This window comes from Bos indicus x Bos taurus, chromosome 5, assembly GCF_003369695.1.
Source record: "Bos indicus x Bos taurus breed Angus x Brahman F1 hybrid chromosome 5, Bos_hybrid_MaternalHap_v2.0, whole genome shotgun sequence".
Taxonomy (NCBI): domain Eukaryota; kingdom Metazoa; phylum Chordata; class Mammalia; order Artiodactyla; family Bovidae; genus Bos; species Bos indicus x Bos taurus.
Genome location: NC_040080.1, coordinates 12,550,127 through 12,563,704, shown reverse-complemented (window position 1 = coordinate 12,563,704; position 13,578 = coordinate 12,550,127). Strand labels below are relative to the sequence as shown.

At 49.5% G+C, this 13,578-nt stretch overlaps 1 protein-coding gene across 2 annotated transcripts in view; it reads right to left on the bottom strand.

The window, feature by feature from the left end:
* Positions 1 to 13,228, bottom strand: part of NINJ2 (ninjurin 2) — a 72,265-nt gene extending 59,037 nt beyond the window's left edge. The window contains exon 1 of one of the 2 annotated variants that reach the window (XM_027540999.1): positions 12,843 to 13,228. In XM_027540999.1, coding sequence (XP_027396800.1) covers positions 12,843 to 12,989 — 147 coding nt within the window. In that variant the 5' untranslated portion in view covers positions 12,990 to 13,228. The remainder of the gene's footprint in view (positions 1 to 12,842) is intronic. The other variant, XM_027540998.1, reaches the window with a different exon arrangement.
* Positions 13,229 to 13,578: the final 350 nt, after the last annotated feature.

Genomic DNA, 13,578 nt, shown 5'->3' with positions numbered 1-13,578 from the left:
GAAATGTACTTGCAAAGAAATTTACATCCAGCCCGCGCGGGCCCAGATGCTGCTACTCAAGAGCCGAACTCTGCTACTTAAGACAGACTTGCCTCTGTCTTGCTGTGTGGCCTGGGAGGGGACCTCCCACTTTATCCCTACAGGTATCCTGTAGGGGCGGATCATTGTTTTCATCCTGCAGTTGAGGAACCCCAGGTGCCCAGAACAACAGTTCTGCTTCTACTGAGGGTTGGTTTGCAAAGAAGCCAGAATTAATTATAAGTAACTGGGCTTCATACCGGCACACTACGTACAGTGTTCAGACTCAAGCCCTCAGGGCTCCCTTGTTTGCGTGGGGGAGGAAACTGCAAAGCCAGTGGATCTAGATCCACAATATGTCTTACCCGCTTCTGAGGTGGAGCAGTGGTAAAGAATCCACCTGCCAAGCGGGAGATGCGTCTTTGATTTCTGGGTTGGGAAGATCCCCTGGAGAAGGAAATGACAACGCACTCCAGTATTCTTGCTTGGGAAGTCCAATGGACAGAGGAATCTGACGGGCTACAGTCCATGGGGTTGGAAAAGAGCTGGACATGACTGAGCGCGTGTGCACGTACACACACACACACACACACACACACACACTCACGATGGGGCTTTGCTCCTTGGAGCAAAGTTAAGAGTCTTTAAAGCCCCTCTCACACTGTGGGAGCAGTCAGTCCACTGTTTAAGTGCTGACCACATTGCCACTTTGGGGGAGAATCCTGGGTTACTAGCTCATCTTTCAGCTCTTAGATTAAATAGAACTTTCCTTGCCTCTCCCCCCAACCCCCACTGGCCCGCGCCTGGATCAGCTGCCTCCTCGAGCACCTTGGCAGCCCTTTTCACCCCGGCTGCTGCCCTGCTGCAGCTGCCTCTATCCTTGGGTCTCCTGCAGATGGAGGGAAGCTGCCTGAGGGCAGGAAGCACCTCTTGATGGCAGCCTCTGCGTTCACCTGGGATGAGCCAGGGAGGCCAGTGTTCCCCAGGAACTCCATTTGAGAACCACTGAACTAGAGTTTGGGAGTTAAAAATAAGTCAAACAGGGAAACTGGAGACAACCGTAAAAGCTTGACCTTTAGTAGTCATGATGATAGTGATCAACACAGTTGTCACTGAGTTTTTATCATGTAACAGGCGTTGTGGTCAGTGCTTTAGCGCAGGGCTCCACAAACTGAAATGGCATTTGAATCTCGGGGATCTTGTTGAGATTTCTAACATGCTTCCAGGTGATGGTTCATGAATCTCATTTTATGTATGAACTTGTCCTCTTAAAAGCCCCACGAAGTGGTTGTCACTATAATTCCTGTTTTACACACAAGGAAACTGAGAGGTTAAGTATCTGTGAACTTGGGTCAAAATAAATAAACTACAGAGCAGTGTGGGAGGGGACAATGGTGTGAGCATTTACATTTATAGAAGGAAAAACAAAAGCAGAGGAAACAGTCTTTACAAAGGCCTGGTGGGGGGTGGCCCCAGCGCTGCACAGACGGCTCCTTCAGCCCTTAGGCACCATGTGCACAATACTAGCCTGCCAATGTAGGAGCCAAAGGAGATGAGGGTTCGATCTCTGGGTCAGGAAGATCCCCTCGAGAAGGGAATGGCAACCCACTCCAGCATTCTTGCCTGGAGAAGCCCATGGACAGAGGAGCCTGGCGGGTTACAGTCCTTGGAGTCACAGAGTCAGAGGTGACCGGCATGTACATGTAGTACTTATGCACTTTCCAAATACCCCAAATATCTGAGGCCTGAAAAAATGTATTAGCACCTGTGTATGAAAACTGAGTATTTAAATTGATTTTTCAAGGTTCAAATGATTAAAAAGCCTTTCAAAAAATTTTTTTACATGAAAGCATTTGTATTTAGTGAATGGAGCCTGGTGGGCTGCCATCTATGGTGTCACACAGAGTCAGACACGACTGAAGCGACTTAGCAGCAGCAGCAGCAGCAAAGATATATTTTGGGAGAAGGCGATGGCACCCCACTCTAGTACACTGGCCTGGACAATCCCATGGACAGAGGAGCCTGGTAGGCTGCAGTCCATGAGGTCACTAAGAATCGGACACGACTGAGCGACTTCACTTTCACTTTTCAGTTTCATGCATTGGAGAAGGCAATGGCACCCCACTCCAGTGTTCTTGCCTGGAGAATCCCAGGGACGGGGGAGCCTCATGGGCTGCCATCTATGGGGTCTCAAAGAGTCGGGGACACAACTGTAGCAGCATGGGTATATTTTGGTACATTTGATAAAAAACAGGATAGGGCTGCCTCCCCCTGGCCTAGGACCTACTGAGGATAGATTGGGCCCTGGCTGCACTGGGTCTGGATGAGATCCTGAGGGCAGCCGGGAACCACGGCTAGAAGCAGGACAGTGTTCCCTGTGGCTGCAGTGAGAAGAAAGGGCTGGAGGGAGGCCAGGCTGGAGGCCCGGCGGCTTGAGAGCAGATAGCCGCTTACAGCCTCCAGAAGGCAAGAGGATAAAGCCACAGCATTATACAAGCCAATTAGTCTTTGATTCCTCCAGCCCCAATCTGACTCAGCATTCTAAATTTACTTAAGATGTGGGGACATGGGTTTTGCCAAACCCTTTCTCATTAAGGCCAGTGATATTCTGGTGGGGGTTGGGGTGGGATTTGAGAGCACATGTCTGGAGCAGACAGTCAGGAACGTGAACCTCAGCTCTGCTCCTGGCTGTGTGACTTTGCATAAATGATTTAACTTCTTTGAGCCTCAGATTCCTTGCTGGGTCGCTGTTATCCTGAGGGTGCAGTTATTCTGAGACCTAGTCGAGTTTTCTTTAGGAAGGAACTGAGGGTGGGCTACATAATTTCTCTTTTCATCGTCGTCTGAAGTAGAAATTATTATCCCTGTTTTGCAGATAAGGAAACGGGCTCAGAGGTGAGATACCTCAGGTCAATGCTCTCGGGGCAGTGTGTTGGAGAACCTGCAGGAGCTGGCTGTTCTGTGCGATTTCCCTTGAGTCTGTGCACTCCCTCGATTGCCCCGGCCACTCCTTCGGGCCCCATATCTCTTCCCCTTAGTCAGGCTGTGACTTGGGCCTGATGGCCAGCAGCCACAGATGAGCACTGTCCTTGGGAGCCACCAGCCTCCATCCTCCTTCTTACCAGCCTTGTCCAACCTCCCTACCACCTTACAGGTCTAGTATTCATTGTTCAGTCGTGTCCAACTCTTTTGTGACCCCATGCACTGTAGCCCTCCAGGCTCCTCTATCCACGGTGTTTCCCAGGTAAGAATACTGGAGTGGACTGCCATTCCCTTCTCCAGGGGATCTTCCCGACCCAGGGATCGAACCCACGTCTCCCACATTGCAGGCAGATTCGTTACCATCTGAGCCACCAGGGAAGCCCACTTACAGCGTCTGGATTTCTCTTATTAGAGAACTCGTCTTTTTGAGACTCAGACAGCCCTGCCCTGGACTGGGATGCTGTCCAGGGTCCCTCCCTATAAAGGGAGTAGATAAGTAGGTCACATTGGGGTGGCGGGGGAGGGTGCTGACTCCTTACAGGAGGAGGAAAAATACTGCAGGTCCCTCCTGTGGAGGATGGAAAAGGCGGCAACAGGGCTCCCCTCTGCCCTGTCTCTCCATCCCTCGGCCTCTCTTTTCCTCTGTCCCTCACAAGGATGGTCTCCTGTAGGCTGCTATTACTGTGAAATGCCTGTGGGGACAGCACAGGCAATCCTGGACTCCTGGGGTCTGGGGACACCAGTGGACACTGTATTAAACTGAAGCTTGTCCACCCTCTGCTCTCCTTCCCCACCCCACCCCCGCCTCCTCTTCAAGCTGCGTCCCCTAACTGTCAGATTCTGGGGAGGAGAAAGCTCAGCTTTCACAGAGTCCAAAGCTTCTGTTCCTTGAGCCCCATAGCCCCTGGAGGCCCATGGGACTGGGAGGGCACTGGCTGTCTGGCCAGTGATTGCCTGGAGCTGCTGCCAGAATCCGGTTCACAGAGACTGTTGTGGCAACAGAGCGATCATGGGTTTAGCAAGATCTCTGTTCCCCACTCCCAGCCCTCACCCTGTTGAAAACCGTTCACAGCAAGGGGTGTGGATGAGCATTCAATTGTGTGGATTTCTGTGAAAACCAGAGAGGCAGAGACAGGGCGTGACCCGAAGGTCCAGCGCTGCCAGCCCCGCCCTGCCCTGGCACCCCTAGGGACTGAGCCCTGTCTGAATCATAACACGGGGCGGCCACATTTCTAGGAAACTGCAGCTGAAGGAGAAAGTTCCCAGTTGTGTGAATGAGACTAGCTAGTTGTGTGCAGAGGAGGACTGAGAACCTGCGTCCGGGCAGTCTTCGGGTCCCTGGACTTGGTGCCCAGGCAAGCACGCAGAACAAAGACCGAAGCCTGACCCTGCACCTGGGGCGGGGAACTCCCCCGGTTCCTGGATGGGGGCTGTGGAAACAGGGAGTTCACCTCGGCCAGGCCCACGGGTTTTCCATTTTCCTGGCGTGGGGCCTGGCGAGCGCCCAGCTCTGAGGCTGGCTGTCCGGGACACTGCAGCCCTTCTGCAGAGACACTCCACGTTGCATGACCTCATCTGGCTGCCCTTCCTCCTCCTGTCCCCAAGACCCTGGGCTTTTTTTTCCCCACCCCAAGAGAAAGCATGAGCCCCCCACTCAGGGCAGTGTGGAGTGCCCAGGGGGAAGTCCCCACTCTTGCCTGGAGTTGCCCTCCTGGTGTGAGAGGCAGGGCTGGGTGACAGAAGAGAGACATCCGTCTTCACAGTTTCCTCATCATGCTTAGTCTTCCCAGGGTAGGGTGGGCCTGCCTGACACCTCTCTCCCGGGCTGCAGTACCCCAATGCGTCTCTCATCAGAGTGGGTGTAAATCCCCCAGGTGAGTGGCAGGCAGGCAGCAGCAGTGACAGTGCAGTGGTGTCTGCCTCGAAACAAGAAGTTTAGACTCGGGGGCTGAGGCCTTTGTGCTCTCAGAAGGTTCAGAAGGAGACTGACAGCCCCCCTCCCTGGCATCCGCTCCAGCCTGGGCCCTGGGCTTGCCCCCATCTTTTCCGGACCCTGGGCGGGCTGCTCCCTGCAGGTCAGGTGTGAGTGCTTCCCCTGGGCTCATGGATCTAGGAGTACCTCGGAGAAAGGAGGCCAGCCTTGGAGCCTCTATGCCATCTCCCCACACGCCCCCCACCCCCCTGTGCCCCAACATCAATCAGCCATGTCTGTAAGCAGTGGCTCTGAAACTTCACGTCCATCAGAATCAGCAGGGAATGTACTAGGATACAGATTGCTGGGCCTCATGTCCAGGGCTTCTGATCTTGTAAATATGGAGATGTTCAGTCACTAAGTCTTGTCCCTACTCTTTGTGACCCTCTGGACTGCAGCACGCCAGGCTCCTCTGTCCTCCACTATCTCCCGGAGTTTGCTCAAACTCATGTCTGTTAAGTTGGTGATGCCATCGAACCATCTTGTCCTCTGTTGCCCTCTTCTCCTGCCTTCACTCTTTCACAACATCAGGATCTTTTCCAGTCAATTCTTCGCATCAGGTGGCCAAAGTTTTGGAGCTTCAGCTTCACCATCAGTCCTTCCAATGTATATTCAGGGTTGATTTCCTTTAGGATTGACTGGTTTGATCTCCTTGCAGTCCAAGGGACTCTCAAGAGTCTTCTCCAGCACCAGAGTTCGAAGGAGCTCACCCTTCTCTATGGTCCGGCTCTCACATCCATACATGACCACTGGAAAAACCATAGCTTTGACCAGACGGTCTGGAGTGGGGACTGAGAATTTGCATTTCTAACAAGCTTCCAAGTGACTGGAGGCGGCTGCCCCAGGACCACATCTGAAAACCACCAAGCCAGAGCAGCGCAGAAAGAAGACCTGGGTTTGAGCCCTGGCCCTGCCACCCTCCTGCCCTGATGCTGTGTTTGGCCTCCCTGAGCTTTAGCTTGTTCCCCATTAAAGGCGGAGTCATGGTCGATGGGTGGGTAGGAGGATTATTTGGTTGGTGTATTTGAAGGACCCTTTCACTGTGCCTGCAGATTGAGCATGTAGTTAGTCAGCAGACACCGTATTTACTGAAGTGTTGTCTGCTGTCCATCGGACACTTGGCTCAATGTGGTGGCTGACGTGGACAGATTGTGTGCATGAGGATTCTAAGGTCCAGCTGAATATCATGTGTCTCTGGACCTCAGTTTTTTCCTCTATAAACAAGGCCTTCATTCTGTTGGATCTGCTAGGTCTGCCCTATTTCAATGCAGGTAGCCATTTTAAACTCGGCTCTGGGAGGAAGTTAGATCTTTGGAGGCATGGCCACGTTTTTCATCCTGGCCGGCCCCTCTCCAGGGCCTCCATCTGAAAGCCCAGGTGCTTCTGCAGAGCTCAGAACATCATCCGTCACCAGAGCCATTGGTTAGTGTACCCCAGAGGAGGGTGACATGGCCTTCAAGGTCCATCATGGTCTGGTTCCAGCCTACCTTTATAATCTTATTTCTCACTGTCTTTTCTCCATTCACCATGTAGTCTAGACAAACTGAGCTACTTGTCCTTCCTCAAAGATGCCCCATGATGTCCTGCCTTTGTTCACACTGTCCTCACAGCTAGAATGTTCTCTGCTGCTCAGTCCTGTTCATGCTTCCGAGTCCACCTAGTGACTGCCCCTCCAAGGATGCATCCCAGATCTTTCTGTCATCTGTCTGTCTGTCTAGCTATCACCTCTGTATCTCTCTATGTAATACAGTGATTTTTGCTTTCTTCTGTGGATGATAGCAGGATGTGTTGCTGGGGTCATCAGGCGTGAGATGTAACTCCATCAGGGTGCAGCCACCCCCACCCCCCCGTTTATGTCTGACAGTGTCCCTCTGAAGGAGCTCAGTGGCCTGCAGGCCTGTCCCTGGACCTCACATTTCTGAAGTCTGTTCTCAGCACATTCTCAGATGTGAAAAGCTAGAGTTGAGATATTAATACTACGTAAAAATTTTAAAAAGTGGGACAACCACTTCAAAGGAGAAACCAACTAACATGGATTAGTCAGCTGTTTATTTCCATGGTAGTCAGAGATGGGAAATAAATATGCATGTATGTATGTATCTGCTGTGGCTCATGTTCACAAATCTCATTTGCATGTAGGCACAGCTACTTCTCTTATTTTTCTTTTTTAACTTGCAGGGTTTTTTTTCCTACTCTAAATATAATATATGGGTTAGAAGAAAATGTGTAAAGGAAATAAAAAGTAAAAATAAAAGCAAGAGAAGAAAATAAGTATTTATAAGCCAGAAGTAGCCAGTATTAACATTTTGGTATATTTCTTGTGAATAGTTTTCCTGTATGTATTTATCCTATATGATTCTTTTTTTAGGCATTTGGGATAAATGTTTATGTAGTTCTGTATAAACATTCTCTATAAATTAATTTTTTGACTTAAAATATAGTTAGCATTTTTCTATTCTTCCTTTACACTTTTTATTTTATATTGGAGTGCATGCGTATTAAGTCACTTTATTTGTTTCCGACTCTTTGCGACTCTTTGGACTGTAGCCCACCAGACTCCTCTGTCCATGGGATTCTCCAGGCAAGAATGCTGGAGTGGGTGGCCATTCCCTCCTCCAGGGGATCTTCCCAACCCAGGGACTGAACCCATGTCTCCTGCATCTCCTGCGTTCTTTATCACTTGAGTGCCACCTGAGAAGCCCCATACTGGAGAATAGCTGATTAACAATGTTGGGATAGTTTCAGGTGGACAGAAAAGGGACTTAGCCATAGATATACACGTATCCATTCCCCTCCAAACCCCTGTCACATTCAGGCTGGTATTTGTTGAAATATTCTTCCCAAACACTGAAAAAAAATTCCATGATATATAATTTTTTATATTTATTTATTTTTTAATTGAAGGATAATTGCCTTACAGAATTTTGTTGTTTTCTGTCAAACCTCAACATCCATATCTATTAACAGAAGTGTCAAAATTTATTTTGGGCTTCCCTTGTGGCTCAGCTGGTAAAGAATCTGCCCACAATGCAGGTGACCTGGATTCGATCCCTGGGTTGGAAAGATCCCCTGGAGAAGGGAAAGGCTACCCACTCCAGTATTCTGCCCTGGAGAAGTCCACGGACTGTATAGTTCATGGGGTTGCAAAGAGTTGGACACTGAGCAACTTTCACTTTGACTTTTCACTTTCAAAATTTATTTAACCATTCCTTCATTGTTGGTTACTCCATTTTTTTTATATGAATAATATTTCAGTGAACATCCTTGCACATCTGAACATGTGTCTGGTTATTTTCTTAGGTTGATTCTAGAAGTGGGATTACTGGCTCATTTTTAAGCCTCTTGATACGTATGACCAAATTGTTTTCTGGATGTCGATTGCAAGATACTTGCCAAGCACTTTCTAGCCCTCCTGTTCATGAGTCACTTTTACCTCCACTCCCATTACATTCTGTCTCTTGCTGTACTACACTCCTTCTATACTGAGTTTGCATTTGATATGTACCAGTCTTGAGGGCTTCCCTGATAGCTAAGTTGGTAAAGAATCCGCCTGCAATGCAGGAGACCCCAGTTCGATTCCTGGGTAGGTAAGATCCACTGGAGAAGGGATAGGCTACACACTCCAGTATTGTGGCCTGGAAAATTCCATGGACTGTGTAGTCCATGGGGATCACAAGGAGTCGGACACGACTGAGCAACTTTCATGTTAGGAGACTGTCTCCTATCATCCTCCTGTCTCCTTCCACCTCCAGCACACGTGGAAAAAAGGGGGCTGAGGACTGAATCCATTTAGGGGAATGTGCAAGCTGGAGAAGAGCTCAGTTTGGGAAGGAGAAGGGAGAGCATCTTGGTCTCCACACTCTGGGTGGGGACGCATCACTGGTTCAAAGGGAAGAAAGGGCTGGTCTTCAGCCGTTCACGCATCCAGACTCTGGGAGCTGGGGCAGATGGAAAACCAATCAAGTCCAGAGCCTGGGAGGGAGCAGTTCCTGTGATGCCTGGGTAGTGGCAGTCTGCCTTGAGGACCCGGTCACCCTTTCCCTCACAGCTGGCCCACTGCACCCATCTCAGGCTCACGGTCCTGGCCTTGGAAAGCACCTGCATTGCTGATTGCAGACACTTAAATTCATGATTTTTAGATCAGCATTTCCCAAACTTCAGCTGTACTTTATTCAAGATTTCAGGTTTTAGTGAAAAGAAACCATCAATACGCACAGTCACACACCCCCTGATTCATATCACCCGAGCCATCACACTTCTCAACAATTAAGACGATGACTGAAACATTCAGGATGTGCCTACGTCAGTCGCAAGGTCTGCCTTAAAGCGTATCATGCCACTTGCTTTAGCCTCATCTTAAGCAGTAAAAATGTTGAAATCACAGGTTTGATGGATTAGTTAGATATTCTGTAACACACACTAAAACTATAATGAAAACCATGACAAAAGAAAATTGTCCTCCGTTGCTAATACTTTTACTACCAGCTGGTGGTAATTGGACCACATCTTTGGGAAACAACTGTTTTAACTAAACAGTTTCTTTATATTATAGTTGACTGTATGTATTCCCTTCCCTTAATCATAAGCTTTCCAAAGTCAGGTATCATGGTTTCTTTGGTGCTTTATTTGAGTGTTGAGGCTTAATAAATATTTTCCTTCCTTTGGTTTGGTTTGTTTTGGTGATGGGATATTGGTCAATAAGGGTTAATCTAGGTGCTTAACATAAGTGAAGCCTCTAAGGTCAGGATTATAAAGGGGAGAGCAATATTTATATGGTCAAGGAAGTTGCCCTGGGGCTTCCCTTGTGGTGCAGTGGTTAAGAATCTGCCTTCTAACGCAAGGGATACCGATTTGATCCCTGGTCCAGGAAGGTTCCACATGCTCAGCCCATGCGCCACAACTACTGAGCCTGCACACTCTAGCCCGTGCTCCGCAACAAGAGAAGCCCCCACAACGAGAAGCCCAAGCACTGCAACGAGAGAGTAGCCCCTGCTCCCCGAAACTCAGGAAAGCCCACGCGCAGCAACGTGCAGCCCACATCCAGCACAGCCCAAAATAAATATTAAGAAAAAAATAATAAATAAATATGAAGAAAAAGCTTCCCTGGGACTTCCCTGATGGTCCAATGGTTAAGAATCCACCTTGAATGCAGGGCACTCAGGTTCAATACCTGGCTGGGGAACTCAGATCCCATATGCCACGGGGCAACTAACACCACACACCACAGCTCCTAAAGTCCACGTGCTGCAGTGAAAGATCCCACGTGCCACAACTAAGACCCAATGCAGCCAAATAAATACATGAATAAATATTTAAAAAATAAAAAGTAAAATGGTATAAAAAAAAAAAAGTCGCCCTGGTTTAAATACTATGTCATCATAATTTGGACTGGAGGGATCAGGCTGGAAAACAGTAAGTCATTCACATTCTATCTGTCCTTCTTGGAATAAATAACACATCTACACATTTAAGAATTAGTCTTGGAGCAACATTTAGCTCATGGAGAAATTGAATCCACTATACTGACCTCATGAAATAAGAGGAATTTTCCATACCTTGAAAGCAGGGAGCTCAGTATATGGCCATTGATCAGAAGACACCAGTTGGATGGATGGATAAGACGCTGATCTACAGTCAACAGAGCTTAACTACCCCCGGAAAACCATCCTCAGACAGAGAAAGAAATGTTTACTCAGTACATGACATGCTGTGGTCTTTATACACATCGCTCCTCTAGATCCCATGCGGTAGCCGCACGGGAGGAGAGGGTGGAATCCTGCTACCAGTTGACAGAGGCCCCACCTGTCCTTAACCACTGCCTGCCACCTCAGATGACTGCAGCTTCCTAAAAGATCCAAGACTTAATGTGACCCAGAAGCCAGTCAGGAATTTGTGGAAACTAATGGATAGCCTTCTGACCAACCAAATAAACAAAGATGACCAGAGGGAAGTGTGACTAAGATTCCAGAATAAAAGAGTGTATTAAGAGAGGGAAAGAAGGGCACCCCTGTGTCAGTCACCTGCAAGAGGCGGAGACATTTGTCAGGGTCTGGCTGACCCTGCCTCCCCCGTAGCCCTATCCCCCTCTCTCCCAAGTGCGGAGTCCTTAGCCTGTAATTTAGGATAGCTTAGCCCAGTTGCACATAAGAAATTCGTTCTTCAGAGACTGAAAATGAGCAGTACTGCTTCCTCAGCTACTTAGGATCCAGTGGAGGCAAGAACCAGATGAAGTACAAGAGGGCACACCCCTGGGTCAGAGATCTGGGTTGGAGCCCTGAGTCTTTTATGACCTTAAAGTTGATCCCCTCTAACTCATGGTTCATTTAACAGGTATTTTCTCCTATCCAAGTACTAACCAAACCCAACCCTGCTTAGCTTCTGAGATCAGATGGGATGGGGCGTGTTCAGAGTTGTATGGCCGTAGACTATTTAACAGGTATTTTCTGAGCACAGGCTGCGTACCCAGTACAGCCCTGGGCACTAGGGATCCAGCAGTGAATAAACAGGAGGTCCTGCTGGCCTGGACTTCACATCCTAATGAGAGTGATTAGGTTGAGTAAGCAATAAACAGGCAGTGTAACTGCTTCCCTGGTGGCTTAGATGGTAAAGAATCTGCCTGCAATGCAAGGAGACCTGGGTTCAATCCCTGTGTCTAGAAGATCCCCTGGAGAAGGGAATGGCAACCACTCCAGTATTCTGCCTGGAGAATCCCATGGACAGAGGAGCCTTCCAGGCCGCAGTCCACGGGATCGCAAAGAGTCAGATAGGACTGAGCGTCTAAACACGCACACGCGAGGACAAATCAGGGGAGGTTCCTCCTGAGAGGGAGGAGGGAAGGTCCCCCCAACACAGTGGCATTTGAGCTGAGACCTGCATGTGTCAGGGAACCAGTCGAGGGCAAGAGCCTTACTGGCGGAGGGACCAGCACCCCTGAGACGGGACCACATCTGGATGGATGACAAGGAAGAAGACACAGAGACGAGATGCTACCACATCAGCGGTTTGGACACAGCTTTCCAGGCAATTCTAGGACCTCCGTGGTTTTGTCCCAGGAGTGGAGGAACCAAGGCAGAGCCCCCCAACCTGGCCCAACATACACTACAGCTCTGCTTCAATGTGAAGCACGTACTGGGGTGCTGCTTAAGATTTTGCTCTAAGAACAGATCCCATGATCACAAATTCCTGATCTCCAGACTCCTCCATCCTTCAGTTGTTGGACGCTGAAAAGTCCTCATCCAACCTCTATTGTCCGACTCTGCTCAGTAACAGTCAGAAAGTACAAGTCCTAGCAACCTGACCCTCCTCGTCGGGATCCCTTCTGCCTCCTCCTGCGGCACTGGACTGGACTTACTGACCCCCCCCACGCCCATCCCCCTAGGAAGGGCCTCAGGTATCCACCTCCTCCTGATCTTGCACTGTTGGAAGAAGACACTCTGTCCCTCACTGGAGAGCTTTATCCGGAGATGGGGGAACGGCTCCAGTTTCTTCCAACCTGTGCTATGCAGAGCTGGCCAGCTGCCCCCTCCCTAAACCCAAACTCCTCTCTTTCCTCTTCTCTGGAGCGGAACTGCCCGCAGCCCTCACAGAAGCTATGGGGTTTGGGGAAAAGTGCTGGGAGGGATGTGCAATTGTCTTCTGGTAAAAGCAGCATAATTAACTTTGACTGACACGAGGAAGCGGAGCCCAAGAGGGATTCAAACAGTCCCTTTCTCACACATTTCAGAACAAGCTGAGAGTCCGGCAGGGAGATGGGGAGAAAAGGGATAAACTGGAGCGAGGGGAGAGTATCCAGTACCAGAATGTTCATCCTTGCTCCTCAGCATCCTCCTCTGCCCCCGGCGCCTCTCCCCTCTGTCCCAGGAGGCCTTACCTGAGGGTTGACGATCCCTCTTTCTGGTTCCATCCTGCTGCTCTCACCCGCCGGGCGCTGGTCAGACTGTGTGGGCTCCAGGCCCTGCCGTCTGGTCTCTGCCGTTTCCTCTGGGTGGGAGAGACCTCCCAGTGGCGGGACAGACATGCTGTCCACCCGTCTGATGTGGGATGCTGTGCTGGCCTCGGCCCCTGGGGAGTATACATGTGCATACACGTGTGTGTGTGTGTTTATGCTCCTGGCAGTGGCATGTGGCACGTTGGCAGGTGGCCTTTTGAGTCGGTGGCGACAGCACCGTTGACCCCAGTGGCTCCAATGCCCCAGAGGAGCTATCTGAGGTCACTCATCCTGCTTTTAGCAAGTGTTACTCCTGGCAGAGAAATCCTGTGGGTTTATCCCGGAAATTGAGAAACAGCCTGAAGACACCATCTGGCTTCCTGCTGGTGGAGCCAAATATGGTCCCCAGTCACCCAGGCCGGGGGGCCTCCAGCTTATTTCCAAGATTAAGGCTCAGGGATTTCCGCTTTCCTTAGTTTCCTCTGCCCTGAAAAGTTAAAAAAATTGTCATTTACCTAATAGGCCCGAAGCATAAGCCTTACTCTACTAAGTGTGTGAACAATACATTTGTATGGACAGTTCGGTTGTCATTTTCTCCCTTGATTAGTTAGAAAGAGAGGAGGAAGAAGTTGTACTTTTAAATTCTGTTTATGCAAGGAGTTGCATTTCCCCTGTTTTT